We start from the raw sequence: 22,304 nt of genomic DNA on the forward strand, positions 1-22,304 counted from the left end.
CGGTTCCTGCTTTTCTCTCTGTTCTGCGCAGTGCGGAGCAGGGCTACTCGGGCGCCGGGGAGGAGCCGACGGCTGAGCAGCTTCTCCGCCTTGGCCAACAGTGACACCCGGAGTCCGTGCCTGAGAACCGCAGCGACCAAGAAAAAGAACAGCCCGAAGGTCCTGCTCTGCACTCCCTTTATCCGGGACGGGTTGGAAAATACAGATGTTGTCGGGAGCGAGAAACAGAAAATCTATCAGCACTGAAACCGTGCATCTAGGAATTCCTGTTGTCTGAATTGCTTACCCTTGCAAGACTTCTGTCGGACAGATCCTTCCCCGTTTGTTGCGGGTTGAGAGGCAGAGACCCATTGTCAGCTTACTGATCTCTTGGGTGGGGCGCTCGGTGTCCCCGCTGCCATCGTGCCGCCTCCGTGAGGAAAAAGGCAAGGCGGATCGAAGGCTGAAACACTGCTCGTGATAGTGAATTTATTTACTATAGCTGAGAGATCCCCAGCTAACACTCAGCTTTCCAGCTTTGAATAGTGGTCGTTGATGGACAAGCATACCCGGGAATCCCAGGCGCTCAGAACACCATAGCGGTCATATCAGACCTGCCCTATCTCTTTCGACATTCAAAGCTCAGTATGATCTTATCAGTACCCATACAACCCAACCCCGAATTACTCTTGTGTGTGTATCCCTCAAACCACTCCCTGATATCCTAAACAGGTCGATACTGTAGCTGGTCTCAGGCGTTAAAGAACATTTCCAGTTATGGTTATTTCAACAACCAAGAGTAAATAGACAAATTCCTTGAGAAAAGCCGTTTAATCTTACCTGTAAATTAGAATTTCGTCTCTATCAGTAAAGAAAAAAAATCTCCAAACCCAAAACCAAAAAAATGTCAACAAAATGTCCTAAAGGAAGGCTGTGTATCACACAGCCCCTTATGCAGAGGACAAAGAGAGGTTAGAAAACTCGCCACACTATCTACTCGACGGAGTTGCTCTGGCACATCCTCCAGTCCTGGGTCTCTGAGACACCAGTGTCAAGATATCCTCCTAGAACCAGTAATGTCTCGTTAGAATGTATGATTTCCTGTTAACTGTGGTAGTTCACCTAGTGAAGGAGAATTCCTTTCTCTCTGGCTATACACAACTTATGGTAACCAATTAACATTGTCGGAACAAGAGGTGGATTTGAATGTGTAATGTTTCAGAAGCCACACAAGACTGTTAGCGTCTCCTCGAGATATCGAGACATGGATATGGTTGTTTACGTGGGGACAGGGGAATTCTGTTGAAATACGTTGCAGGAAATTCACTGCCTCCTATATGGCGAGAATTGCCTGTAACAACCGAGACACACATTTTCCTGCATCACATACTGAAACACTGTCCAAATCCGTGTTTTCAAGATTATCTCGCATTCCAAAATAAGCTACATTATAAATAGATAGTGGTGAATCGTACTCTGCATTTAAGTATTTTAAAATTTATATTCTAGTAAATGCACTTTATTTCGATGACTATGCCTTGACAACTAAATTTGTATCGACCAAAGGTTAAGTCACAAAACCCAGAAGTGGGATAAACACTCGATCAGAGGAATTCTTCACCATTTAATATGAATCTCTTCAAATGCCCTTAAGAGGGATTGAATAATTCGTTTGCTGAAGACGGATATGGGAGAAATCTGAGACTTTCAAGTGTCGGCTTTCAAGCTACAAGATTCCCTAATTCAACCGGAATTTGAGAGCTGGTACAGGGCATTACAGTGAAATGCTGGGAACCGGGTACTAGCAAGTCTTCAAGCAATTTCAAAGGACAGTGAGTAGAACACCAAGAAAATGAGATTTCCTTGTGAAGTTGCACATGCAATAGAACCGTCCAGCCTTTGGGAAAGCTGGATAAGAAGAGCTCTGGCAAGCGGTAGAGAGAATGGCTCATAAAACACACAGGGCAGTCTCAGCGCTCATTCAGGAGATGATATTCATGGGCGGGTGACTATCTTAACAACTGGTTTCCAAGACTGGGAACCATCTCTGACTACCCTAAGAATCCTAAACACCGCGTCCACTAAAAAAAGTTTAAAAAAATAACGTACCTGAAAGGCAACTTGCTCACCGATTTCGGCAACTTGATCTCCTGAACGGAGAAGATCACCTGAAGTCTCAACTGGTGGCCGGGCCGGGAGGGTGTCGCAGCAGGTGGCGGCCGAGAAGCGCAGCTGGCTCTTGCGCGAGTCGGCCGTGAGCGACACGTCGTGCGAGTAGGACTGCAGGAAGGCGCGCACGCCGTCGATGCCCACGAAGTGCGAGACGGGCACGCCGCGCAAGGCGCCGCCGTCGGGCGGCAGCAGGTGCCGGCGGCGCCAGCGGCGCAGGCGCAGCGCCAGCAGCAGCAGCAGGAAGGCCACGAAGAGGCACGACACGGCGGCCACGGCCAGCACCAGCCAGCGCGTCAGGCCGCCCGCCGCCTCGCCCGGCGCCGCCGCCGCCTCGGCCGCGCTGCCCAGCTCGGCCAGCAGCTCGGCCACGCTCTCGGCCAGCACCACGCTCAGCGTGGCCGTGGCCGACAGCGCCGGCCGCCCGTGGTCCTTCACCACCACCACCAGGCTCTGGCGCGCCGCGTCGCGGGCCAGCGGCGAGCGCGCCGTGCGCACCTCGCCGCTGTGCAGCCCCACGCGGAACAGCCCCGGCTCCGTGGCCTTGGCCAGCTCGTACGACAGCCACGCGTTCTGGCCCGCGTCCGCGTCCACCGCCACCACCTTGGCCACCAGCGCGCCGGGCTCCGACCAGCGCGGCGCCAGCTCCACGCCCGACCGCGCCCCGCCCGCGCCCGCCGCTCCGCCCGCCGGCGGGTACAGCACCTGCGGCGCGTTGTCGTTCTCGTCCACGATCTGCAGCCGCACCGACACGTTGCTGCTCAGCGCCGGCGCGCCGCCGTCCTCCGCACGCACCCACAGCTCCAGCTCGCGCACCTGCTCGTAGTCCAAGGAGCGCAGCGCGTACAGCGCGCCCGTCTCCGCCTGCACCGACACGTACGACGACAGCGGCGCGCCCCGCACCCGCCCCTCCGACAGCCGGTACCGCACGCGCGCGTTCTGCCCCCAGTCCGCGTCCGTGGCGCGCACCGTCAGCACCAGCGCGCCCGCCGCGTTGTTCTCCGACAGCCGCGCGCTGTAGCGCTCCTCCGAGAACACCGGCGCGTTGTCGTTCACGTCCAGCACCCGCAGCGCCAGCACCGCGCTGCTCTGCAGAGCCGGCGACCCGCCGTCGGCCGCCCGCACCGTCACGTTGTACTCCGACACCTGCTCTCGGTCCAGCTCGCTCGCTGTCACCACACGATAGTAATCGTCATAGGACTTCTCTAGGCGGAACGAGTGGCTGTCGCTGATCCTGCAGTGCACCTCTCCATTTGCTCCAGAATCCCTGTCTTGGACGCTGAAGATTGCTATTACTGTCCCCACTGGTGTATCTTCTGGAACCGGACTGAACACGGACATAATGACTATTTCGGGAACGTAGTTGTTTACATCAATGACCTTGATGAGTACATTGCTGTGGGAAGAGAGTCCGCCTGCATCCCGAGCTTGCACAACCAATTCGTAAAACTCCTGTTCTTCAAAATTCAAGTTCTCCATTATCACGATTTCTCCACTTTCCGGATCCATCTTAAAAGTGTGGTCGAATTTCTCCGGAATTTTAAAGAACGCGTATTTCACCTCGGCATTTGGCCCCTCATCTCTGTCAGTTGCTGTCACCTGTAACATCCGACTTCCCACAGGGACGTCTTCTCTCACAGTCACCTTATACACAGACTGAGTAAATTCTGGGGCATTGTCGTTTCCATCTAACACAATGATTTGGATTGTTGCCGATCCTGATTTCATCGGACTCCCTTTGTCTGTGGCTGTCAGGATCAAATTGTGATTAGCCTGCTGTTCTCGATCCAAAGATTTCACCAATAATAATTCTGGATATTTCACACCATCATCTCCGGTTTTCACGTCCAAGGTGAAATAGCTGCTCTCGCTACATTCGTAATTCTGTAAAGAGTTCACTCCTATGTCGGGATCATGAGCTCTCCCTAATGGGAAGCGCGCACCCGGTGCAGTATTCTCGCTGACTTCTAAGACACTTAGTCTTTCTGGGAAACTGGGAGGATTATCGTTAATATCCAATATCTCTACCTCTCCTTTGTAAATGTTCATTGGACGCTTTACAAGAATTTCAAACTTTAGAACACATTTAGCAACAGCTGCGCATATCTCCTCTCTGTCCACCTGCTCCACCATAGATAAGTGGCCGTTCTGTAAGTCTAAAAAAAAAAACTTTGTCCTTCCCGTGTCAAAAACGTGGGCATCACGGTCTCGGAGCGCCGGCGGGCGCAGCCCCAGGTCCTTGGCCACGTCGCCCACGAAGGAGCCCTTGGGCATCTCCTCGGGCACCGAGTAGCGCAGCTGCCCCCACGCCGCCTCCCACGCCGCCAGCAGGACGGCCCAGAGCAGAGCTCGCTGCCGCCGGCCCCAGCGCCTCCCCGCCGCGCACATCTCCGCCGCGGCACCGCAACACGGCGGGCCGTTCTCCCTGCCGACCGCCGATCTGGAACTCGCTCCGCCTCCCGCTTCTGCTCTAATTTCTTCTCCGGCTCGCCGCTCCCGGCCGCTGCCGCTGGCCCCTCCGTCTCGCTTCAGCACCGATCCGCACGGCGGGGACGATCCCAATCCGGCGTCTGCCGAGTCACAGAGTGAGCAGGCAGGAGATCCTGTCCTCAGTGGGCGGGGCTGCCGGGAGCGCTCCGAGCTTCCTCTCGCTCCTCTCGGTCAACAGCGGCGCCCGCAGCCTCCTCCCGGCACTGCCGGCACCGAGCGCTGCCCGCCCGGCCCACGGGCAGCTCGCGGGGACAGCACAGAGCCACGGAGACAGCGGGCCCCGTCCAGCGGGCACCTCCTGCCCCTGCTTTTCTCCAGCCCATCTCTTCTCTGAGTAGCTGATCAAGACCGGTAAGAAGGCAGAGGCATCCTTGTGATATTTCTACCGCACAGGAAAATGTTACTTTAATGGTGATACAATATTGACATAAAGTTCTATAAACAAGCAGAAGTATTACTAGCCGGAGTCCATTAGTTCAAAACCGCAATTCCCCCCACTAATTGCCTAGCTTTTTTCAGCAGTCATGGTTGGACGATCTTTTTTTCCCCTCATCTTTTCTGCCAGTGTATCTTAATATTGGAATGGCATCAGCAACCTCAGACTTCCAAACTCCATGTGATAGCACAAGCCAGCAGCCGACTTTTCTGTGTTCAAATTCCTCAGGTAGTCTCGAACCTGATCTTCTCTTACAGTGGGAGGGACTTTTTTCCCCCCAGTCCCTGCCTTGAGCTCCATCTCCTTGATAAGTGTGGGAAGAGCCCTTATCAGTGATGACTGAGGCAAGATATGGCTAAGTACCTCAGCCTTCTCGTGGTCTGTTTTTATCAGTTTGTCAGTTGTGTTAATCAGGAAACATACAGGGTTTTTTAACCTTCTTCTTCAGTCTGACTTACCTGTAGAAGCTCTTCTTGCTGTTCTTTGCATTCATTGTAGAGTTCAGTTCCAGCGATGCCTTAGTCAACTTGACCCTATCTCAACACAACCAGCCAATATCCCAATACTCTTCCCAGGACGCCTGTCCCCAATCCCACTGTGCTATACATTTATTTCTTGCCCCTTAGTTTGACCAGAAAGTTTTCCCTCAGCTCTTTTCCCTTCTTTTCCTGATTTCCTACACATGGGTTCAAGAAGTCATGCACTGTAAGGAAAACATCCCTAAAGATCCTCTGAGTTCTGCTCCCTTGTTCTTCAGCCCACTTTCACCTGATGGGCCCCACAGACCAAATCCTTTAAGAACTGGAAGTTTGTTTTCCTAAAGTTCATGGTCCTGACTTCACTCTTTGCCTGATCCATATTCCTCAGGACTATAAACTTGACCACTGAATGATCATGGCAGCCCAGGCTGCCTCCAGTCTTGATATCTCTGATTAGCTCATCAGTGTTTATGACCAACAAGTCCAGAAAAAAATTCTTCTGTTAAGAAGGGCTGGACTAAGGTCTTAATCCTTCCTAAGCGGCACCTCCACTGACCTTCTTGGGAGAACTCAGCAGTGTGTTCAGATCTTTTAAGACAGGTCATGCCTCCCCATCTCACAGGGTAAAAGCCATAATAAACCATGTGTTTATGAACTCCCTCAGACCCTAGAAGCTTCAAACTGGAATGAGCCAAACCCCAGAAATTTAACAACAGAAGGTGATGGTCCTTAGTGATGTCAGCAAGAGAGACATGCCAACTCTTTTATAACACACACTAGTGGAAGAGATTAGCATACATAGTCCTACATCCTTTTAGATGTGGGGAAAATTTAGTAGAAGTAATTTCACACAGGAATTCAGCCACACACAATGCCAAGCAGATCCTGGAAAGGGAAAAAATCCTAGGAAAGGGAGAGTGCCCCTGTTCCACTCAGTCAAGACATTAGAGGACTTTCATGCAGTAAATCAGTTTTATTAATAATTTTTAGAGTTCCAGTAAAAGAAGTTTGCATGCAGACTCCTTGTTCGCAGGTGGCTTTTCACCAGTGGCAAGGGGGAACCTGCCTGCAGGTTCCTTGGTTAAAATGAGATGAATCTGACCCTCCACCGATGTATTTGTGGAGCAGAACACAGCACAGCAGAGGCCTGGTTCTTCCCACATTAACTGGATTATGGATCACATCATTCTTCATATTCATCAATCTTCTGGTCAGCACCATTACACCATTCCCTCCCCAGGACTTACCTTTTCATCTGGGCCTTGTGGAAGTAGTCCTGATGTAGTCTTCTGTGTTTCATGATATCAAAGCTTCTCCCTGGTAGGAGTTTTTACTCACCAAACTCCCACCTCCAGGCACACCCAAAAAATACTTCCCAAGGGAAGTACTTCCCAGTTTTGTGCCTCTCTTTGTCAAAATTCCTATACCTGAAGTGCTATGAACACCCTGTAATTGCCATCCGCAGATGCAGCTGTCAGATTTGAGAACGCCACCCCCCTACATCACAGCTTTACAGAGGCAGAGCACACCTCGGGCCTCTGTTGAGGTAGGGCCCAGTTTCCCTGACCTGCCTGTTCCTGGGTTCTATCCCAGCCAGAAGGTCAGTGCTCAAAAGAACCATAGAGGCCTGATGGCAATTCCATTTTCCTCCCAATTTTCCTGAATGCTATTTCAGCTGCATCTTGAAACTGGAGAAATGCGCCCACCCACTCATCCACTACCTAGGCCAAAGAAAAATACAAAAACTGTCTCCACACAGGGCATTCAGGTATTTTCTTTATTTCAGTTTTACACTCAGGGTTATCAAAGTTTACAATGTTAAACTTTTTAACTTCAACAAAACACAGCGTGAGGCTTTCTGAATATTCTGTGTATCACATACATCATTCAAGTCAGTTATCATATGTGGGATGCAGTCCTCAAGCAGAAAAAGAAAGACAACACTCAAATTCAGTTCAGAGAGTAGCAGGAGGAAGGGTAAAAATGAGAATGCAAATGCTCTAACACAGATGGAGAAAATCATGTGGGGACAGCTTTCTACTCCCAACAAGAAACCACAGTATATAGAAGCAATAAGAAGACCAACATCAAACTTCTTTTTACCATTTCATGTTGATTTCTACTGTTCAGAAAATTCTCTCTGAAGGACTTAGGAAGTTTTCATGAAATATAGTCAAAGGAAATAAAAAAGTTTTCAAAACTTTGTACAGTTATAGCAAACCAAACACCATTTGTGCTGTTATATTTCTGTATTTCAATGAGACAGAACACTGAGCACTGCTTTATAGGGCAAAAAGAATATTTTCTTGTACATTTTACTGCTCTTCCCCGCACTGGAAAGGATGAGACCGCTGTACCCAGAGGATCAGAATACTCTTCTTGCCAGCTGAACTGCAATTGTCTGCATTGCAAAGGTAGGATGGGAGCAATGCCACCATTCACCGGGCAGCAGTAGTGAATCATATGCGGACACACAGTGGCTATACTGATTGGCAGAAAAGCAAAGCACACAGGGCCCACACATTTCAGAAAGGCAGCCAGAATCCCAGGAAGAAAGAGCCCAGTCCTCAAAAAACATTGTGACACTGTATTCTCAATATCTTTGCTTTCCTGATCTGGGAAAGGGGTTTTGTACCTTTTATAAAGGAGGAGATCAGGCTGCCAAACTGAGCCCTTGTGTCATAGCACAGATGAAAAGCTCCACTGCCTTGTTGGACAGCAAGAGAGACAAGAGAATAGTTGGAGTGCTAACCTCCTTCTTAAAGCATATCAGAAATAACCATTACAGAGCTGAAATATACTATTGCCCCAGTGAGAGTGTGAGTTCTTTTGTGTTCTTGCTTGTGTTCTTGGAGAAGCTGACAACATCTAATCTGACTTGGAATTTGCAGGAAATTGGCTATGCCAGTTGGGAACATATCCTCTCTGGAGGAGCCATTGCCACAGGCTGCAGCCTGGATCCCCACCTCCCATGAGCATTGAAGCCTCTGTCTGTGCAGATTCCACAGCTAGTTAAAGGAAAGAGCATTGAACTCCCTAGCAGACAGAGTCCCAGCATTGTCCATTGGTGCCATGTCCTCTGTGCTGACAGGGACACAGGGGAAATCCTGTCCCTCATCAGGCTCCTGGCTCGGGGCACAGTGCTGTGGTGGCAGGCTGGGGAGGATGGGCCTGAGGAATTTGAACTCGCTGTTGCCCGAGCCCGTAGTGAGGCTGATCTCGTAGCAGTAGGCGCGGGGCAGGGTCCCTGCAGCAGCTGCATCGGCCAGGCCGCTCGGCAAGTTGTCGGCACCATAAAGCACAGGGCCGGCCTCCAGCTCCTTTCTCTTGCACACCTTGCGAGCCACAAAGGCCACGGTGGAGATGAGGAAGAGCAGGGAGACAAAGACCAAGGAGACGATTAAATAGGTTGTCAGGGAGTCTTGCTGCTCCTCTGTGGCCGGGCTGCTGTGCGGGAGGCGCACGTCGGAGAAGTCCTTGAGCAGGAGTGCGCTCAGAGCTGCGGTGGCTGACAGTGGGGGCTTGCCGTTGTCTCTGACCAGGACAACGAGCTTCTGCTTCACGGCGTCTCTGTCTGTCACCGGCCTCCTCAGACGCACTTCCCCGCTTTGGACACCCACCGAGAACAGCCCGGGCTCGGTGGCCCTCAGCAGGTGGTAGGAGAGCCACGAGTTCTGGCCCGAGTCGGCGTCGACGGCCACCACTTTGGTGATGAGGTAGCCCGCCTCAGCCGACACGGGCACCAGCTCACTGGAGGCTGGGCTGCTCTCCTGGCCTGGGTACAGCACCAGCGGGGCATTGTCATTCTCGTCCAGCACCACAAGGCGCACGGTGACGTTGGCTCTGAGGGGAGGAGAGCCCACGTCAGAGGCACTGACTGTCACCTGGGTCTGCCTCAAGCGCTCGTAGTCCAGGGGCCGCAGCACAAACACGTGTCCGTTCTCAGAGTTCACCGAGATGCACGAGCACCAGGCCCGCTCTGCCCCTTGCACTGGGGCCAGCGAATAGGTCACCTTGGCATTCAGCCCCACGTCAGCATCTGCAGCGCTGACGGCTCCAACAAACACCGTGGGCACGTTGTTCTCACGCACATACATGGTGTAGGACGTCTGGTTGAAGACGGGCGCGTTGTCATTGACATCCGAGATGTCCACCGTGAAGGTCTGCGTGCTTGTCAGAGGAGGCCACCCCGCATCTGCTGCTGTCACACTCAGGATGTGCTGAGCCCTCTCCTCGCGGTCCAGCGCGCTCACCGTCACCAGCTCATAGTAATTCTTATAGGCTGCCCGCAGGGAGAAGAAGAGCTGATCCTCCAGGGCACACGAGATCTGCCCGTTGGCACCAGAATCCCGGTCCCTGACCGAAAACAGGGCAACCACGGTGCCGGGCACTGTGTTCTCGGGGAGGGGACTGCTGAAGGAACTCACCACCAGCTCTGGGGCATTGTCATTCACATCCACCACCTCCACCAACACCTTGCAGATTGCTGAGAGGCCCCCACCATCCGTGGCTCTCACACGGAGTTCATGACGCACTGAATCCTCAAAGTCCAGAGGTCTTGTGAGTTTAATTTCACCAGTTATTGGATCAATCACAAATGCTGAGTCACTTTTTCCACCTGCTTGGATTATTTCATAGGAAATGTCCCCATTTGCTCCTTCATCCTGATCAGTCGCCAGCACAGTCAGAATTACAGAGCCTTCTGGCATGTTCTCTAAAGTCTTTCCAATGTAACGCTCTTGGGTGAATACTGGAGCATTGTCATTTACATCTAGAATGACAATTTTGACTTGAGTACTGCCACTCCTGGGAGGCGAACCCCCATCTTCAGCAATAACACTGAAATCCATCTCTGCCTGCTCCTCTCTGTCTAGTGCCTTTTCCAACACCAGTTCAACATATTGGTCATCCTCAGCCCGACTTCCATAGGAGACACTAAAGTACTCGTTCTTAGGAGAGATGCTATACATTTGGATGCCGTTGCTGCCAATATCGAGGTCCTGGGCCAGCTCCAGTGGGAAACGAGAATCTGGGTCACTCCTTTCCGGGATTCTAAAACTGACTTTTTCTTTTCGGAAAACCGGCGAATGGTCATTGATGTCCTCCAGGGCCACCTCGACCCGAAAGAACTGCAGGGGGTTGGCGAGCAGCAGCTCGAAGGGGAGCATGCAGGTGCCGGCCTGGCCGCACAGCTCCTCCCGGTCCAGCCTCCCCGCCACCACGAGGCGGCCGGAGCCGCCGTCTAAGCGAAAATGCTGCCGGCCGTCCTCCGACACCAGGCGGGCGCGGCGAGCCGACAGCTGCGCCGGCGTCAGCCCCGCGTCCTCCGCCAGCTTGCCCACCAGCGAGCCGCTCTCCGCCTCCTCGGCTACGGAGTAGCGGATGGGCTCGGCTCTGCCAGCGAGCGGCAGCGAGAGGAAAGCAGAGAGACAAAGCACTTGCCTTGCGATCGCCATGGCGCGGCGGCGGCGGCCGGTGTCGGTGTGGGTCTGGCGGATGTCCCCGGCGATTCCCCGCGGAAAGCGGCCAAGTGCGGGGAGGGCGCCTTCCCTCGCTGTGTCCGATTCCGCTGGCGGTCCCAAAGGCACCCAGGGTGTCCCGGCGGTGGGTGACACGGGGCAGCGCTCGGCGCCGTACCCTCTACCACCTCCGCCCGGCTGGGCTGCACTGGAGTAAGCTGTTTCAGGCTGCGATCGGCTGAGCTTCTGCGCTGGGCTGGTCTAATCTTGGCTGGGCTGGGCCGGTCCGGGCTCGGCCGCCTCCGCTGCCGCAGCCGCTCGGCGCCGCCTTGGCCGAGGGCACCACCCAGCGGTGCGCGCTGGGACTGCACCCGCCGCCGCCCGCAGCCCGCGCTGCCGCTCGCCCCGGCCCGCGATCCCAAAGCTTTCCCGACACCCGCGGGCAGGAACGGAACGCCGCTTTTCCCAGGCCAGCCTGAAGCATTGGCTCGTCACACAACGACAGAGCCTCATGCGTCAGCAGGAGAAACCGATCAGGGGTAGAAGCACCGGCATGGCAATGAACACTCCAATGGCTGCATGTCTAAACTCCGGAAGTGCAGCCGCCCAGTACTGCTTCTGTCAAGGGAAGTAGTCAGAAACAGTCTTGCAGATATTTCAATAGCCTTCACAGGGCTTTAAAAAAAAAAAAAAAAAAAAAAAAAAAAAAAAAAAAAAAGGTATATACAAAGACATCTATCTCTTGGAAAGGATTCTGGGTCTTCTCTTCATTTCAGTTCTACATATTTTTCCAATTCTTAGACTCATAAGTATAGCAATTTACAATGTCAAACTGCTCAACATCAGCACAATATACAACGTGAGGGAATCCTTCAGAATATTCCATGCATCACCGACACCATTCAAACAGCCAGTTATTATAGATGGGCTGGCAGTTCTTCTCTAGTGAAGCAAGCAAAATAATGCTCAGGACAGTTCAGAGGATAGAAGGATAAAGGGCAAATGTGGGAATGCAAATGCTCTAACACGAATGCAGATAATCCTGTAAAGACAGCATTCTAGTCCCAACAAGAAGCCACTGGAAACACCATTCAAAGTCCTGTTTTCATGTTCTTGATTATAGCTTCAAAAAATTCTCTTTGATGGACATATAGTGTCTTCATGCACACAAAGACAATGATTATATTTTCATGACTCTCTACAGCTACAGCCTACCCTAACATATCTGCTGCTGCTTTATGTCCAAGACAATAGGATGTGGACAGATAACAAAAGCCACACAAAGGCCAAGGGAAGATTTTGCTCTATATTTTCCTCCTCCTCTCTGCCTTGAAGAGTATGACACCCCTGTACTCATAGGATCAAAAGCGCCTTTTACTCTGCAGAGCTGGAATTGCCAGCATTGCAATGGATGGATGGGACAAATTCCCTGTTTCACTGGGCATACGTAGTGAAGCATCTGCAGATGCACAATGGCTGTACAGACAGACATACTGTGAAGAAAGTGTCACACACAGAGCCCACAGACACCTCCAGAACCAGTGAAAGAAAAAGCCCTGTACAAACAGAACATTGTGAAACAATATTCAGAACTACCTTAGTTTTCTGAGCTGAGAAAAAGGGCTTTGTGCAATTTCAGCAAGTGTGAGATTTGTCTACCCAACTGTGCCATTGAATTCTAAAAAGAAATAAAAAGTCCAAAGTCTGCCTGGACAGCAAGAGACACAAGACCATAGCTGGGACTGCATTACGAGACCCTATCAAAAACCTATCTGGCTGTGACAGAGGTGAAATACTCTGTTATCTGAGGAAAAGAATCTGAGTATCTATTCTTCTTTATTTGTGTTTTTAGAGCAGAAGACAAAATTTTACACTGACGCAGAATTTGCAGGAAATTAGTTTTGCCACTTGAGAACATATTTCCTCTGGAGGAACAATTGCCACATGCTGCAGCCTGGATTCCCCCCTCCCATGACCATTGAAGCCTCAGTCTGTGCAGACCCCAGCTAGTTAAAGGAAAGACAGGCTTTTCCCAGGGCAGTGTGAAGCGCAGGCTCTGCCCAGAATGACCAAGCTGCATTCCCTGGCAGGACAAACTGGCCATGGATAAGCAGTGGTAAACAGCACAGGCATGGCCATGAGTGCTCTATTGGGTGCATCTCCACACTCAGGAACTGTACCCACCCAACAGTGCTTTAGTCAAAGGACAAATTGAGAAAAAGACTGAGAGAATTTTGACAAGCCTAGAAGGAGCTTTCCCAGAAAGAACGTCTCTACAAAGAATTCTGTCCTCACAAAAGGATTCAGCATGTTCTCTTTATTTCAGTCTAACACATTTTCTCAGTTTGTAAACTCAGACTTTTACCAATTTACAATGTTAACCTGTACAACATCAGCGGAAGAAAGTGTGAAGGAGGCTTTCCAAGGATTCCACGCACCACAGACATCATTCAAATGACCAGTTATCATAGATGGGGGGGCAGTCCTTCTCTGGAGGAACGGGCCCAGCACAATGCTCAGTATGTTTCAAAGGACAGATGGAGAAAAGGCAAACATGGAAATGCAAAGGTTTCAACGCAAACACAGAAAATCATGCAGGCACAATTTTCCAGTCCCGTCAAGGAGCCTTGCATTTAAGGAACAAAAGAAAGACCAAATTCAGTGCACTTGCTAAAGTTCTTCTTGACTCTACCTTTCAATCATTTTCTTTTAATATTTGTGAAGTTTTCCTTCAATGCACCCAAAGACAATGGACATGTTTCTACAATTCAGTTCAGTTACAGTCTACCCTAACACTGTTTGTGCTGCTGTATTTCCAAGGCAATCCTGAGGTGACAGAACACCCAAATCCTTCTTGCATTCCAGAGGAAGATTTTGTTGTGCATTTTGCTGCTCTGCTCTACGCTAGATAAGGAAGACGAGACTGCTGTTCCAAAGAGTCAAATTCACCTCTTTCCCTGCTGAGCTGGCACTGCCTGTATTGCATTGCCTGGGTGGTGGCAACTCCATGCTTCACCAGGCAGCGCTATGGAAGCATCTGCAGATATTCAGTGTCTACACAGACAAAGTCAGTGACAAGAAAGCAAAGCATTTTCATGATCCTGCATGAAAATATATTTGTATTCTTTGGATCTAATACTGGAAAAAACCCCTTTAATATACCTACAATTGTAGAGACAGATGAGCAGACACAGCAGTTGGAAGACCTATCTACACATGAAAGGAAAAATCATCAGGCTTTATACATTCAGATGTAAACATGAAACATATTCATTTCACTGGCTAATTGCTCTTGTGGTCATCCAAGAGGGACTCAGTTAGATAATAGGGGAGTGAAAAGCCAAAGAGCCTGGAAGGAATGGACTACTGTATTTAACCGTATTTGTATTTTCCATGTACAAATTAGCACATCAAAAGAAAGAAATCCTGCAGAAAGACACATGTTCTTTATTACAGTCCATAGTATTACTTCTGTAAGTATCAGAACAGCAACCAAGAGTGATAAAAAAGCTGCTGGAAAGATGCAAATACCTAATGCAAATGTGTTTAAAGGCCCATCAGACATGACGTGATTTGACTTCTAGTTCAGCAGAGCTCAGGCTGGTTATGGTTTTGGCCATATTCCTTTGAGTTAGACAAGTGTGATTTGCTTGTGCTAGGCTTTTAATAGTAAACTAACAGAAAGGAAAATTTCTGGAAAAAAAGCCTGATTTCTTTGTTGCTCTTAAAAATACTACTTCCTTAGCATGCATAAGTTCATGGAGCAATTTTCCAAAGCAAAATTCTACAAATATCTGGCCTTTCTGTGCAAAGAGAAACTACCTTTTCATACTACTTTTTCAAGACAAGCAGCTTAGTGTCATGGCTCAGATTCTCAAGAGCAGCCATGAAAATACTTAGTCCACAGAGCTCACATCTCAGACAGAGACATCCAGAACCCAGGGAAGATAAGACCTAGTGCTGACATGACATTATGACCCTGTACTCATGACTACCTTGCTTTCCAGAGCTGGGAAAAAGCCTTTTTGAATTTCCTGAGGATACGATTTATTGGGCCAGCAGTAAAATAGTTTAAAAGATCAGAATATAAAGATCCTCTGTCTTGTCAGACAGCAAGACAAACAAGGGCATAGATGTGAATGCTAATCCCATTTTTAAAGCCTGTTAGAAATGTCAGAAGTAAAGCTGAAACCCATGACTAACAAAATGAGAAAACATTGGTTCTTTTATTTCCTTCATTGTTTTCTGGACAGGTAGAAATTTAATCTGAATAGAATATGGAGGAAGTTGACTAAGCCAGTTGCAAATACAGATTTACTCACAAGGAAACATTGCCAGAGGTTACAGCCGACATCACTTTCCAGCATGAAGCCTCTGTCTCTGCAGACCGCAGCTAGTTAAAGGAAAGAGCATTGAACTGTCCTGCAGACAGAGTCCCAGCATTGTCCATTGGTGCCATGTCCTCTCCGCTGACAGGGACACAGGGGAAATCCTGTCCCTCATCAGGCTCCTGGCTCGGGGCACAGTGCTGTGGTGGCAGGCTGGGGAGGATGGGCCTGAGGAATTTGAACTCGCTGTTGCCCGAGCCCGTAGTGAGGCTGATCTCGTAGCAGTAGGCGCGGGGCAGGGTCCCTGCAGTGGCTGCATCGACCACGCCGCTCGGCAAGTTGTCGGCACCATAAAGCACAGGGCCGGCTTCCAGCTCCTTTCTCTTGCACGCCTTGCAAGCCACAAAGGCCGCGATGGAGGTGAGGAAGAGGAGGGAGACAAAGACCAAGGAGACGATTAAATAGGTTGTCAGGGAGTCTTGCTGCTCCTCTGTGGCCGGGCTGCTGTGCGGGAGGCGCACGTCGGAGAAGTCCTTGAGCAGGAGTGCGCTCAGAGCTGCGGTGGCTGACAGTGGGGGCTTGCCGTTGTCTCTGACCAGGACAACGAGCTTCTGCTTCACGGCGTCTCTGTCTGTCACCGGCCTCCTCAGACGCACCTCCCCGCTTTGGACACCCACCGAGAACAGCCCGGGCTCGGTGGCCCTCAGCAGGTGGTAGGAGAGCCACGAGTTCTGGCCCGAGTCGGCGTCGACGGCCACCACTTTGGTGATGAGGTAGCCCGCCTCAGCCGACACGGGCACCAGCTCACTGGAGGCTGGGCTGCTCTCCTGGCCTGGGTACAGCACCAGCGGGGCATTGTCATTCTCGTCCAGCACCACAAGGCGCACGGTGACGTTGGCTCTGAGGGGAGGAGAGCCCGCGTCAGAGGCACTGACCGTCACCTGGGTCTGCCTCAAGCGCTCATAGTCCAGGGGCCGCAGCACAAACACGTGTCCGTTCTCAGAGTTCACCGAGATGCACGAGCACCAGGCCCGCTCTGCCCCTTGCACTGGGGCCAGCGAATAGGTCACCTTGGCATTCAGCCCCACGTCAGCATCTGCAGCGCTGACGGCTCCAACAAACACCGTGGGCACGTTGTTCTCACGCACATACATGGTGTAGGACGTCTGGTTGAAGACGGGCGCGTTGTCATTGACATCCGAGATGTCCACCGTGAAGGTCTGCGTGCTTGTCAGAGGAGGCCACCCCGCATCTGCTGCTGTCACACTCAGGATGTGCTGAGCCCTCTCCTCGCGGTCCAGCGCGCTCACCGTCACCAGCTCATAGTAATTCTTATAGGCTGCCCGCAGGGAGAAGAAGAGCTGATCCTCCAGGGCACACGAGATCTGCCCGTTGGCACCAGAATCCCGGTCCCTGACCGAAAACAGGGCAACCACGGTGCCGGGCACTGTGTTCTCGGGGAGGGGACTGCTGAAGGAACTCACCACCAGCTCTGGGGCATTGTCATTCACATCCACCACCTCCACCAACACCTTGCAGATTGCTGAGAGGCCCCCACCATCTGTGGCCCTTACACTGAGCTCATAAGTCTCTGCTGCCTCAAAGTCCAGGGTTTTCGTGATTTTAATTTCACCAGTGATGGGATCAATCACAAATGCTGAGTCACTCTGTCCCATAGCTTGGCTGAGTTCATAGGAAATGTCCCCATTAACTCCTGCATCCTGGTCCGTTGCCAGCACAGTCAGAACCACAGAGCCTTCTGGCATGTTCTCCAACATCTTCCCAATGTAACGCTCTTGTGTGAATATGGGAGCATTGTCATTTACATCTAGAATGATAATACAGATCTCAACGGTCCCACTTTTGGGAGGAGAGCCCCCATCCACAGCAATAACCCCAAAATGCATCTCTGCCTGCTCCTCTCTGTCTAGTGCCTTTTCCAACACCAGTTCAAGATATTGGTCACCATTACTTCGACTTCCATAGGAGGCACTGAAATACTCATTCTCAGGAGAAATGCTGTATGCCTGGATGCTGTTGCTGCCAATATCGAGGTCTTGAGCCAACTCCAGAGGGAAACGAGAACCCGGGTCGCTCGTTTCCAGGATTCTAAAGTTGACTTTATCTTTTCGGAAAACGGGCGAATGGTCATTGATGTCCTCCAGGGCCACCTCGACCCGAAAGAACTGCAGGGGGTTGGCGAGCAGCAGCTCGAAGGGGAGCATGCAGGTGCCGGCCTGGCCGCACAGCTCCTCCCGGTCCAGCCTCCCCGCCACCACGAGGCGGCCGGAGCCGCCGTCTAAGCGAAAATGCTGCCGGCCGTCCTCCGACACCAGGCGGGCGCGGCGAGCCGACAGCTGCGCCGGCGTCAGCCCCGCGTCCTCCGCCAGCTTGCCCACCAGCGAGCCGCTCTCCGCCTCCTCGGCTACGGAGTAGCGGATGGGCTCGGCTCTGCCAGCGAGCGGCAGCGAGAGGAAAGCAGAGAGACAAAGCACTTGCCTTGCGATCGCCATGGCGCGGCGGCGGCGGCCGGTGTCGGTGTGGGTCTGGCGGATGTCCCCGGCGATTCCCCGCGGAAAGCGGCCAAGTGCGGGGAGGGCGCCTTCCCTCGCTGTGTCCGATTCCGCTGGCGGTCCCAAAGGCACCCGGGGTGTCCCGGCAGGCGGTGACACGGGACAGCGCTCGGCGCCGCAGCCGCTGCCACCTCCGACCGGCTAAACTGGGCTGGTCTAACTTGGTTCAGCCTGTAATCGGCTGAGCTTCTGCGCTGGACTGAGCTGCTTTTTGCTGCGCTGGGCCGGTATAAGCTCGGTTGCGCTGGGCTGGTCTAATCTTGGCTGGGCTGGGCTGGGCCGGTCCGGGCTCGGCCGCCTCCGCTGCCGCAGCCGCTCGGCGCCTCCTTGGCCGAGGGCACCACCCAGCGGTGCGCGCTGGGACTGCACCCGCCGCCGCCCGCAGCCCGCGCTGCCGCTCGCCCCGGCCCGCGATCCCAAAGCTTTCCCGACACCCGCGGGCAGGAACGGAACGCCGCTTTTCCCAGGCCAGCCTACAGCGGAGGCTCAGGACACAACGACAGAGCCTCATGCGTCAGCAGGAGAAACCGAGATAGGATTGCGTGATGCTGACAGCACAGGCATGCCAATGAACAGGCACTCGATTGGCTGCATCTCTATGCTCAGGAACTGTTCGCACCCATCATTGCTTTAATAAGGGGACAAATTGAGAAAAAGACCCTCAGAATATTATGAAGGCTTCACAGGCCTTTCCCAGAAAGAACGGCTCTACAAATATCTCGGCTTGCACAAAAGGAGTTTTTGTCTTCACTTTATTTCAGTTCTACTTTTTTTTTTTTTTCTTTTCAGTTCTTAGACTCATAGGCATACCAGTCTCACAATGTTAAACCATGTAACTTCAGCACAAGACAGGGTGAGTGGGTCTTTCTAAATACTTCATGCATTACAGACACCACTCACACAACCAGTTTTTATAGATGGGGTGACAGCCCCTCTCTAGCAGAACAGACAGAACAATGTTCGGTACAGTTCAGAGGGTAGAAGGAGAAAGGGCAGAAATGGGAATGCAAATGCTCTTACACAGATGGAGACAATCCATTATGGATGCTCTCTACTCCCATCAAGAAGCCACTGAATTCAGAAACCAGAATGAGGAAACAAAACTCAAGTCCTGTTTTCATGTTCTTCTTGACTCTAATTTCAGAAAATTTGCTTTGTGGGACATGTGGGCCTTCATGCACACGAAGACAAGGAATACAGTTACAGAGTACCCTAACACATCTGCTGCTCTATTATTTCCAGGACAATCGCAGGGGGAGAGAACAAAAAACCCACAAATAGGCTAAGGGAAGATTTTCTTCCGCATTTTCCTCCTCCTCTCTGCCTTGAAGAAGATGACACCCCTGTCCTCACAGGGTCAAAATAGCCTCTTACCTTGCAGAGCTGGAATTGCCAGCATTTCAATGGCTGGATGGGAGCAACTCCCTATTTCACTGGGCAGCACTACTGAACCATCTGCCAACGCGCAAGACCTCTAGGCAGACATAATAATAAAAGCAATAACAGAGAGAGGCCACACATCTCTGAAAGAGACATACAAAACCCCAGGATGAAAAACCCTAGGCCAACACAGTATTGCGTATTTGACACAGTATTCAGAAATTCCTTGCTTTTCTGAGCTGGGAAAAAGGACTTTGGGCCATTTCAGCAAGTGTGACATTTGTGTCATTGCAATTAATAAGAGGTTCTCTGGACTGGTCTGACAGGAAGAGAGACAGGAGCATAACTGGAGTGCTAACCTCTTCTTGAAACTGATCAGAAATGACCAAAACAGAGCTGAACATGATTACTGTTGGAGCGAGACCTGACTTCCTTTTATTTTCTTTTTCCTGTTATTCGAGAAGCTGACAGCTTCTATTCTGACTTAGAATTAATAGGCCATTGGTTATACCAAATGGAAATGCAGCTATACCCTGGAGGAACCACTGCCAAACACTGCAGCCTGGATTCCCCCCTCCCATGACCATTGAAGCCTCAGTCTGTGCAGACCCCAGCTAGTTAAAGGAAAGACAGGCTTTTCCCAGGGCAGCGTGAAGTGCAGGCTCTGCCCAGAATGACCAAGCTGCATTCCCTGGCAGGACAAATCGGCCATGGATAAGCAGTGGTAAACAGCACAGGCACGGCCATGAGTGCTCTATTGGGTGCATCTCCACACTCAGGAACTGTACCCACCCAACAGTGCTTTAGTCAAAGGACAAACTGAGAAAAAGACTCAGAGAATTCTGACAAGCCTTGAAGGAGCTTTCACAGAAAGAACATCCCTAAAAAGAATTCTGTCTTGACAAAAAGATTCAGTGTGTTCTCTTTATTTCAGTCTAACACATTTTCTCAGTTTGTAAACTCAGACTTTTACCAGTTTACAGCGTTAACCTGTAAAACATCCTCAGAAGACAGTGTGAGGGAGGCTTTTCGAGGAGTCCATGCACCACAGACATCATTCAAACAACCAGTTATCATAGATGGGGTGGCAGTCCTTCTCTGGAGGAACGGGCCCAGTACAATGCTCAGTATGTTTCAAAGGGCAGAAGGAGAAAGGGCAGAAATGGGAATGCAAAGGTTTCAAAACAAACACAGAAAATCATGCAGGCACAATTTTCCAGTCTCATCAAGGAGCCTTGCATTTAAGGAACAACAAAAGAAAGACCAAATTCAGTGCACTTGTTAAAGTTCTTCTTGACTCTACCTTTCAATCATTTTCTTTTAGTATTTGTGAAGTTTTCCTGCAATGCACCACACCCAAAGACAATGAACATGTTTCTACAATTCAGTTCAGTTAAAGTCTACCCTAACACTGTTTGTGCTGCTGTATTTCCAAGGCAATCCTGAGGTGACAGAACACCCAAACCCTTCTTGCATTCCAGAGGAAGATTTTGTTGTGCATTTTGCTGCTCTGCTCTACGCTAGATAAGGAGGACGAGACTGCTGTTCCAAAAGAGTCAAATTCACCTCTTTCCCTGCTGAGCTGGCACTGCCTGTATTGCATTGCCTGGGTGGTGGCAACTCCATGCTTCACCAGGCAGTGCTATGGAAGCATCTGCAGATATTCAGTGTCTACACAGACAAAGTCAGTGACAAGAAAGCAAAGCATTTTCATGATCCTGCATGAAAATATATTTGTATTCTTTGGATCTAATACTGGAAAAAACCCCTTTAATATACCTACAATTGTAGAGACAGATGAGCAGACACAGCAGTTGGAAGACCTATCTACACATGAAAGGAAAAATCATCAGGCTTTATACATTCAGATGTAAACATGAAACATATTCATTTCACTGGCTAATTGCTCTTGTGGTCATCCAAGAGGGACTCAGTTAGATAATAGGGGAGTGAAAAGCCAAAGAGCCTGGAAGGAATGGACTACTGTATTTAACCGTATTTGTATTTTCCATGTACAAATTAGCACATCAAAAGAAAGAAATCCTGCAGAAAGACACATGTTCTTTATTACAGTCCATAGTATTACTTCTGTAAGTATCAGAACAGCAACCAAGAGTGATAAAAAAGCTGCTGGAAAGATGCAAATACCTAATGCAAATGTGTTTAAAGGCCCATCAGACATGACGTGATTTGACTTCTAGTTCAGCAGAGCTCAGGCTGGTTATGGTTTTGGCCATATTCCTTTGAGTTAGACAAGTGTGATTTGCTTGTGCTAGGCTTTTAATAGTAAACTAACAGAAAGGAAAATTTCTGGAAAAAAAGCCTGATTTCTTTGTTGCTCTTAAAAATACTACTTCCTTAGCATGCATAAGTTCATGGAGCAATTTTCCAAAGCAAAATTCTACAAATATCTGGCCTTTCTGTGCAAAGAGAAACTACCTTTTCATACTACTTTTTCAAGACAAGCAGCTTAGTGTCATGGCTCAGATTCTCAAGAGCAGCCATGAAAATACTTAGTCCACAGAGCTCACATCTCAGACAGAGACATCCAGAACCCAGGGAAGATAAGACCTAGTGCTGACATGACATTATGACCCTGTACTCATGACTTCCTTGCTTTCCAGAGCTGGGAAAAAGCCTTTTTGAATTTCCTGAGGATACGATTTATTGGGCCAGCAGTAAAATAGTTTAAAAGATCAGAATATAAAGATCCTCTGTCTTGTCAGACAGCAAGACAAACAAGGGCATAGATGTGAATGCTAATCCCATTTTTAAAGCCTGTTAGAAATGTCAGAAGTAAAGCTGAAACCCATGACTAACAAAATGAGAAAACATTGGTTCTTTTATTTCCTTCATTGTTTTCTGGACTGGCAGAAATTTATTCTGAATAGAAAATGGAGGAAGTTGACTAAGCCAGTTGCAAATACAGATTTACTCACAAGGAAACATTGCCAGAGGTTACAGCCGACATACATTTCTAGCAAGAAGCCTCTGTCTGGGGCACACCCCAG

General features: G+C 50.3%; 2 protein-coding genes across 2 annotated transcripts; both read right to left on the bottom strand.

Annotated features, from left to right (window-relative positions):
- Nucleotides 1-1,618: 1,618 nt before the first annotated feature.
- On the bottom strand, nucleotides 1,619-11,009 carry LOC310914974 (uncharacterized protein; the record flags this gene model as incomplete). Its single annotated transcript, XM_083871492.1, is given in 7 exon segments — nucleotides 1,619-1,654; nucleotides 2,089-4,623; nucleotides 4,625-4,716; nucleotides 4,719-4,805; nucleotides 4,808-4,976; nucleotides 6,174-6,234; nucleotides 8,563-11,009. Coding segments are annotated over 7 exon segments (5,427 nt in total).
- Nucleotides 11,010-15,405: 4,396 nt separating this feature from the next.
- On the bottom strand, nucleotides 15,406-17,853 carry LOC310914975 (protocadherin beta-15-like; the record flags this gene model as incomplete). Its single annotated transcript, XM_083871493.1, has 1 exon — nucleotides 15,406-17,853. One exon carries the CDS (start codon nucleotides 17,851-17,853, stop codon nucleotides 15,406-15,408), a length of 2,448 nt encoding a protein of 815 aa, XP_083727619.1.
- Nucleotides 17,854-22,304: the final 4,451 nt, after the last annotated feature.

Source organism: Zosterops lateralis (genome assembly GCF_965231275.1).
Source record: "Zosterops lateralis genome assembly, chromosome: 14".
NCBI classification, from domain to species: Eukaryota; Metazoa; Chordata; class Aves; order Passeriformes; family Zosteropidae; genus Zosterops; species Zosterops lateralis.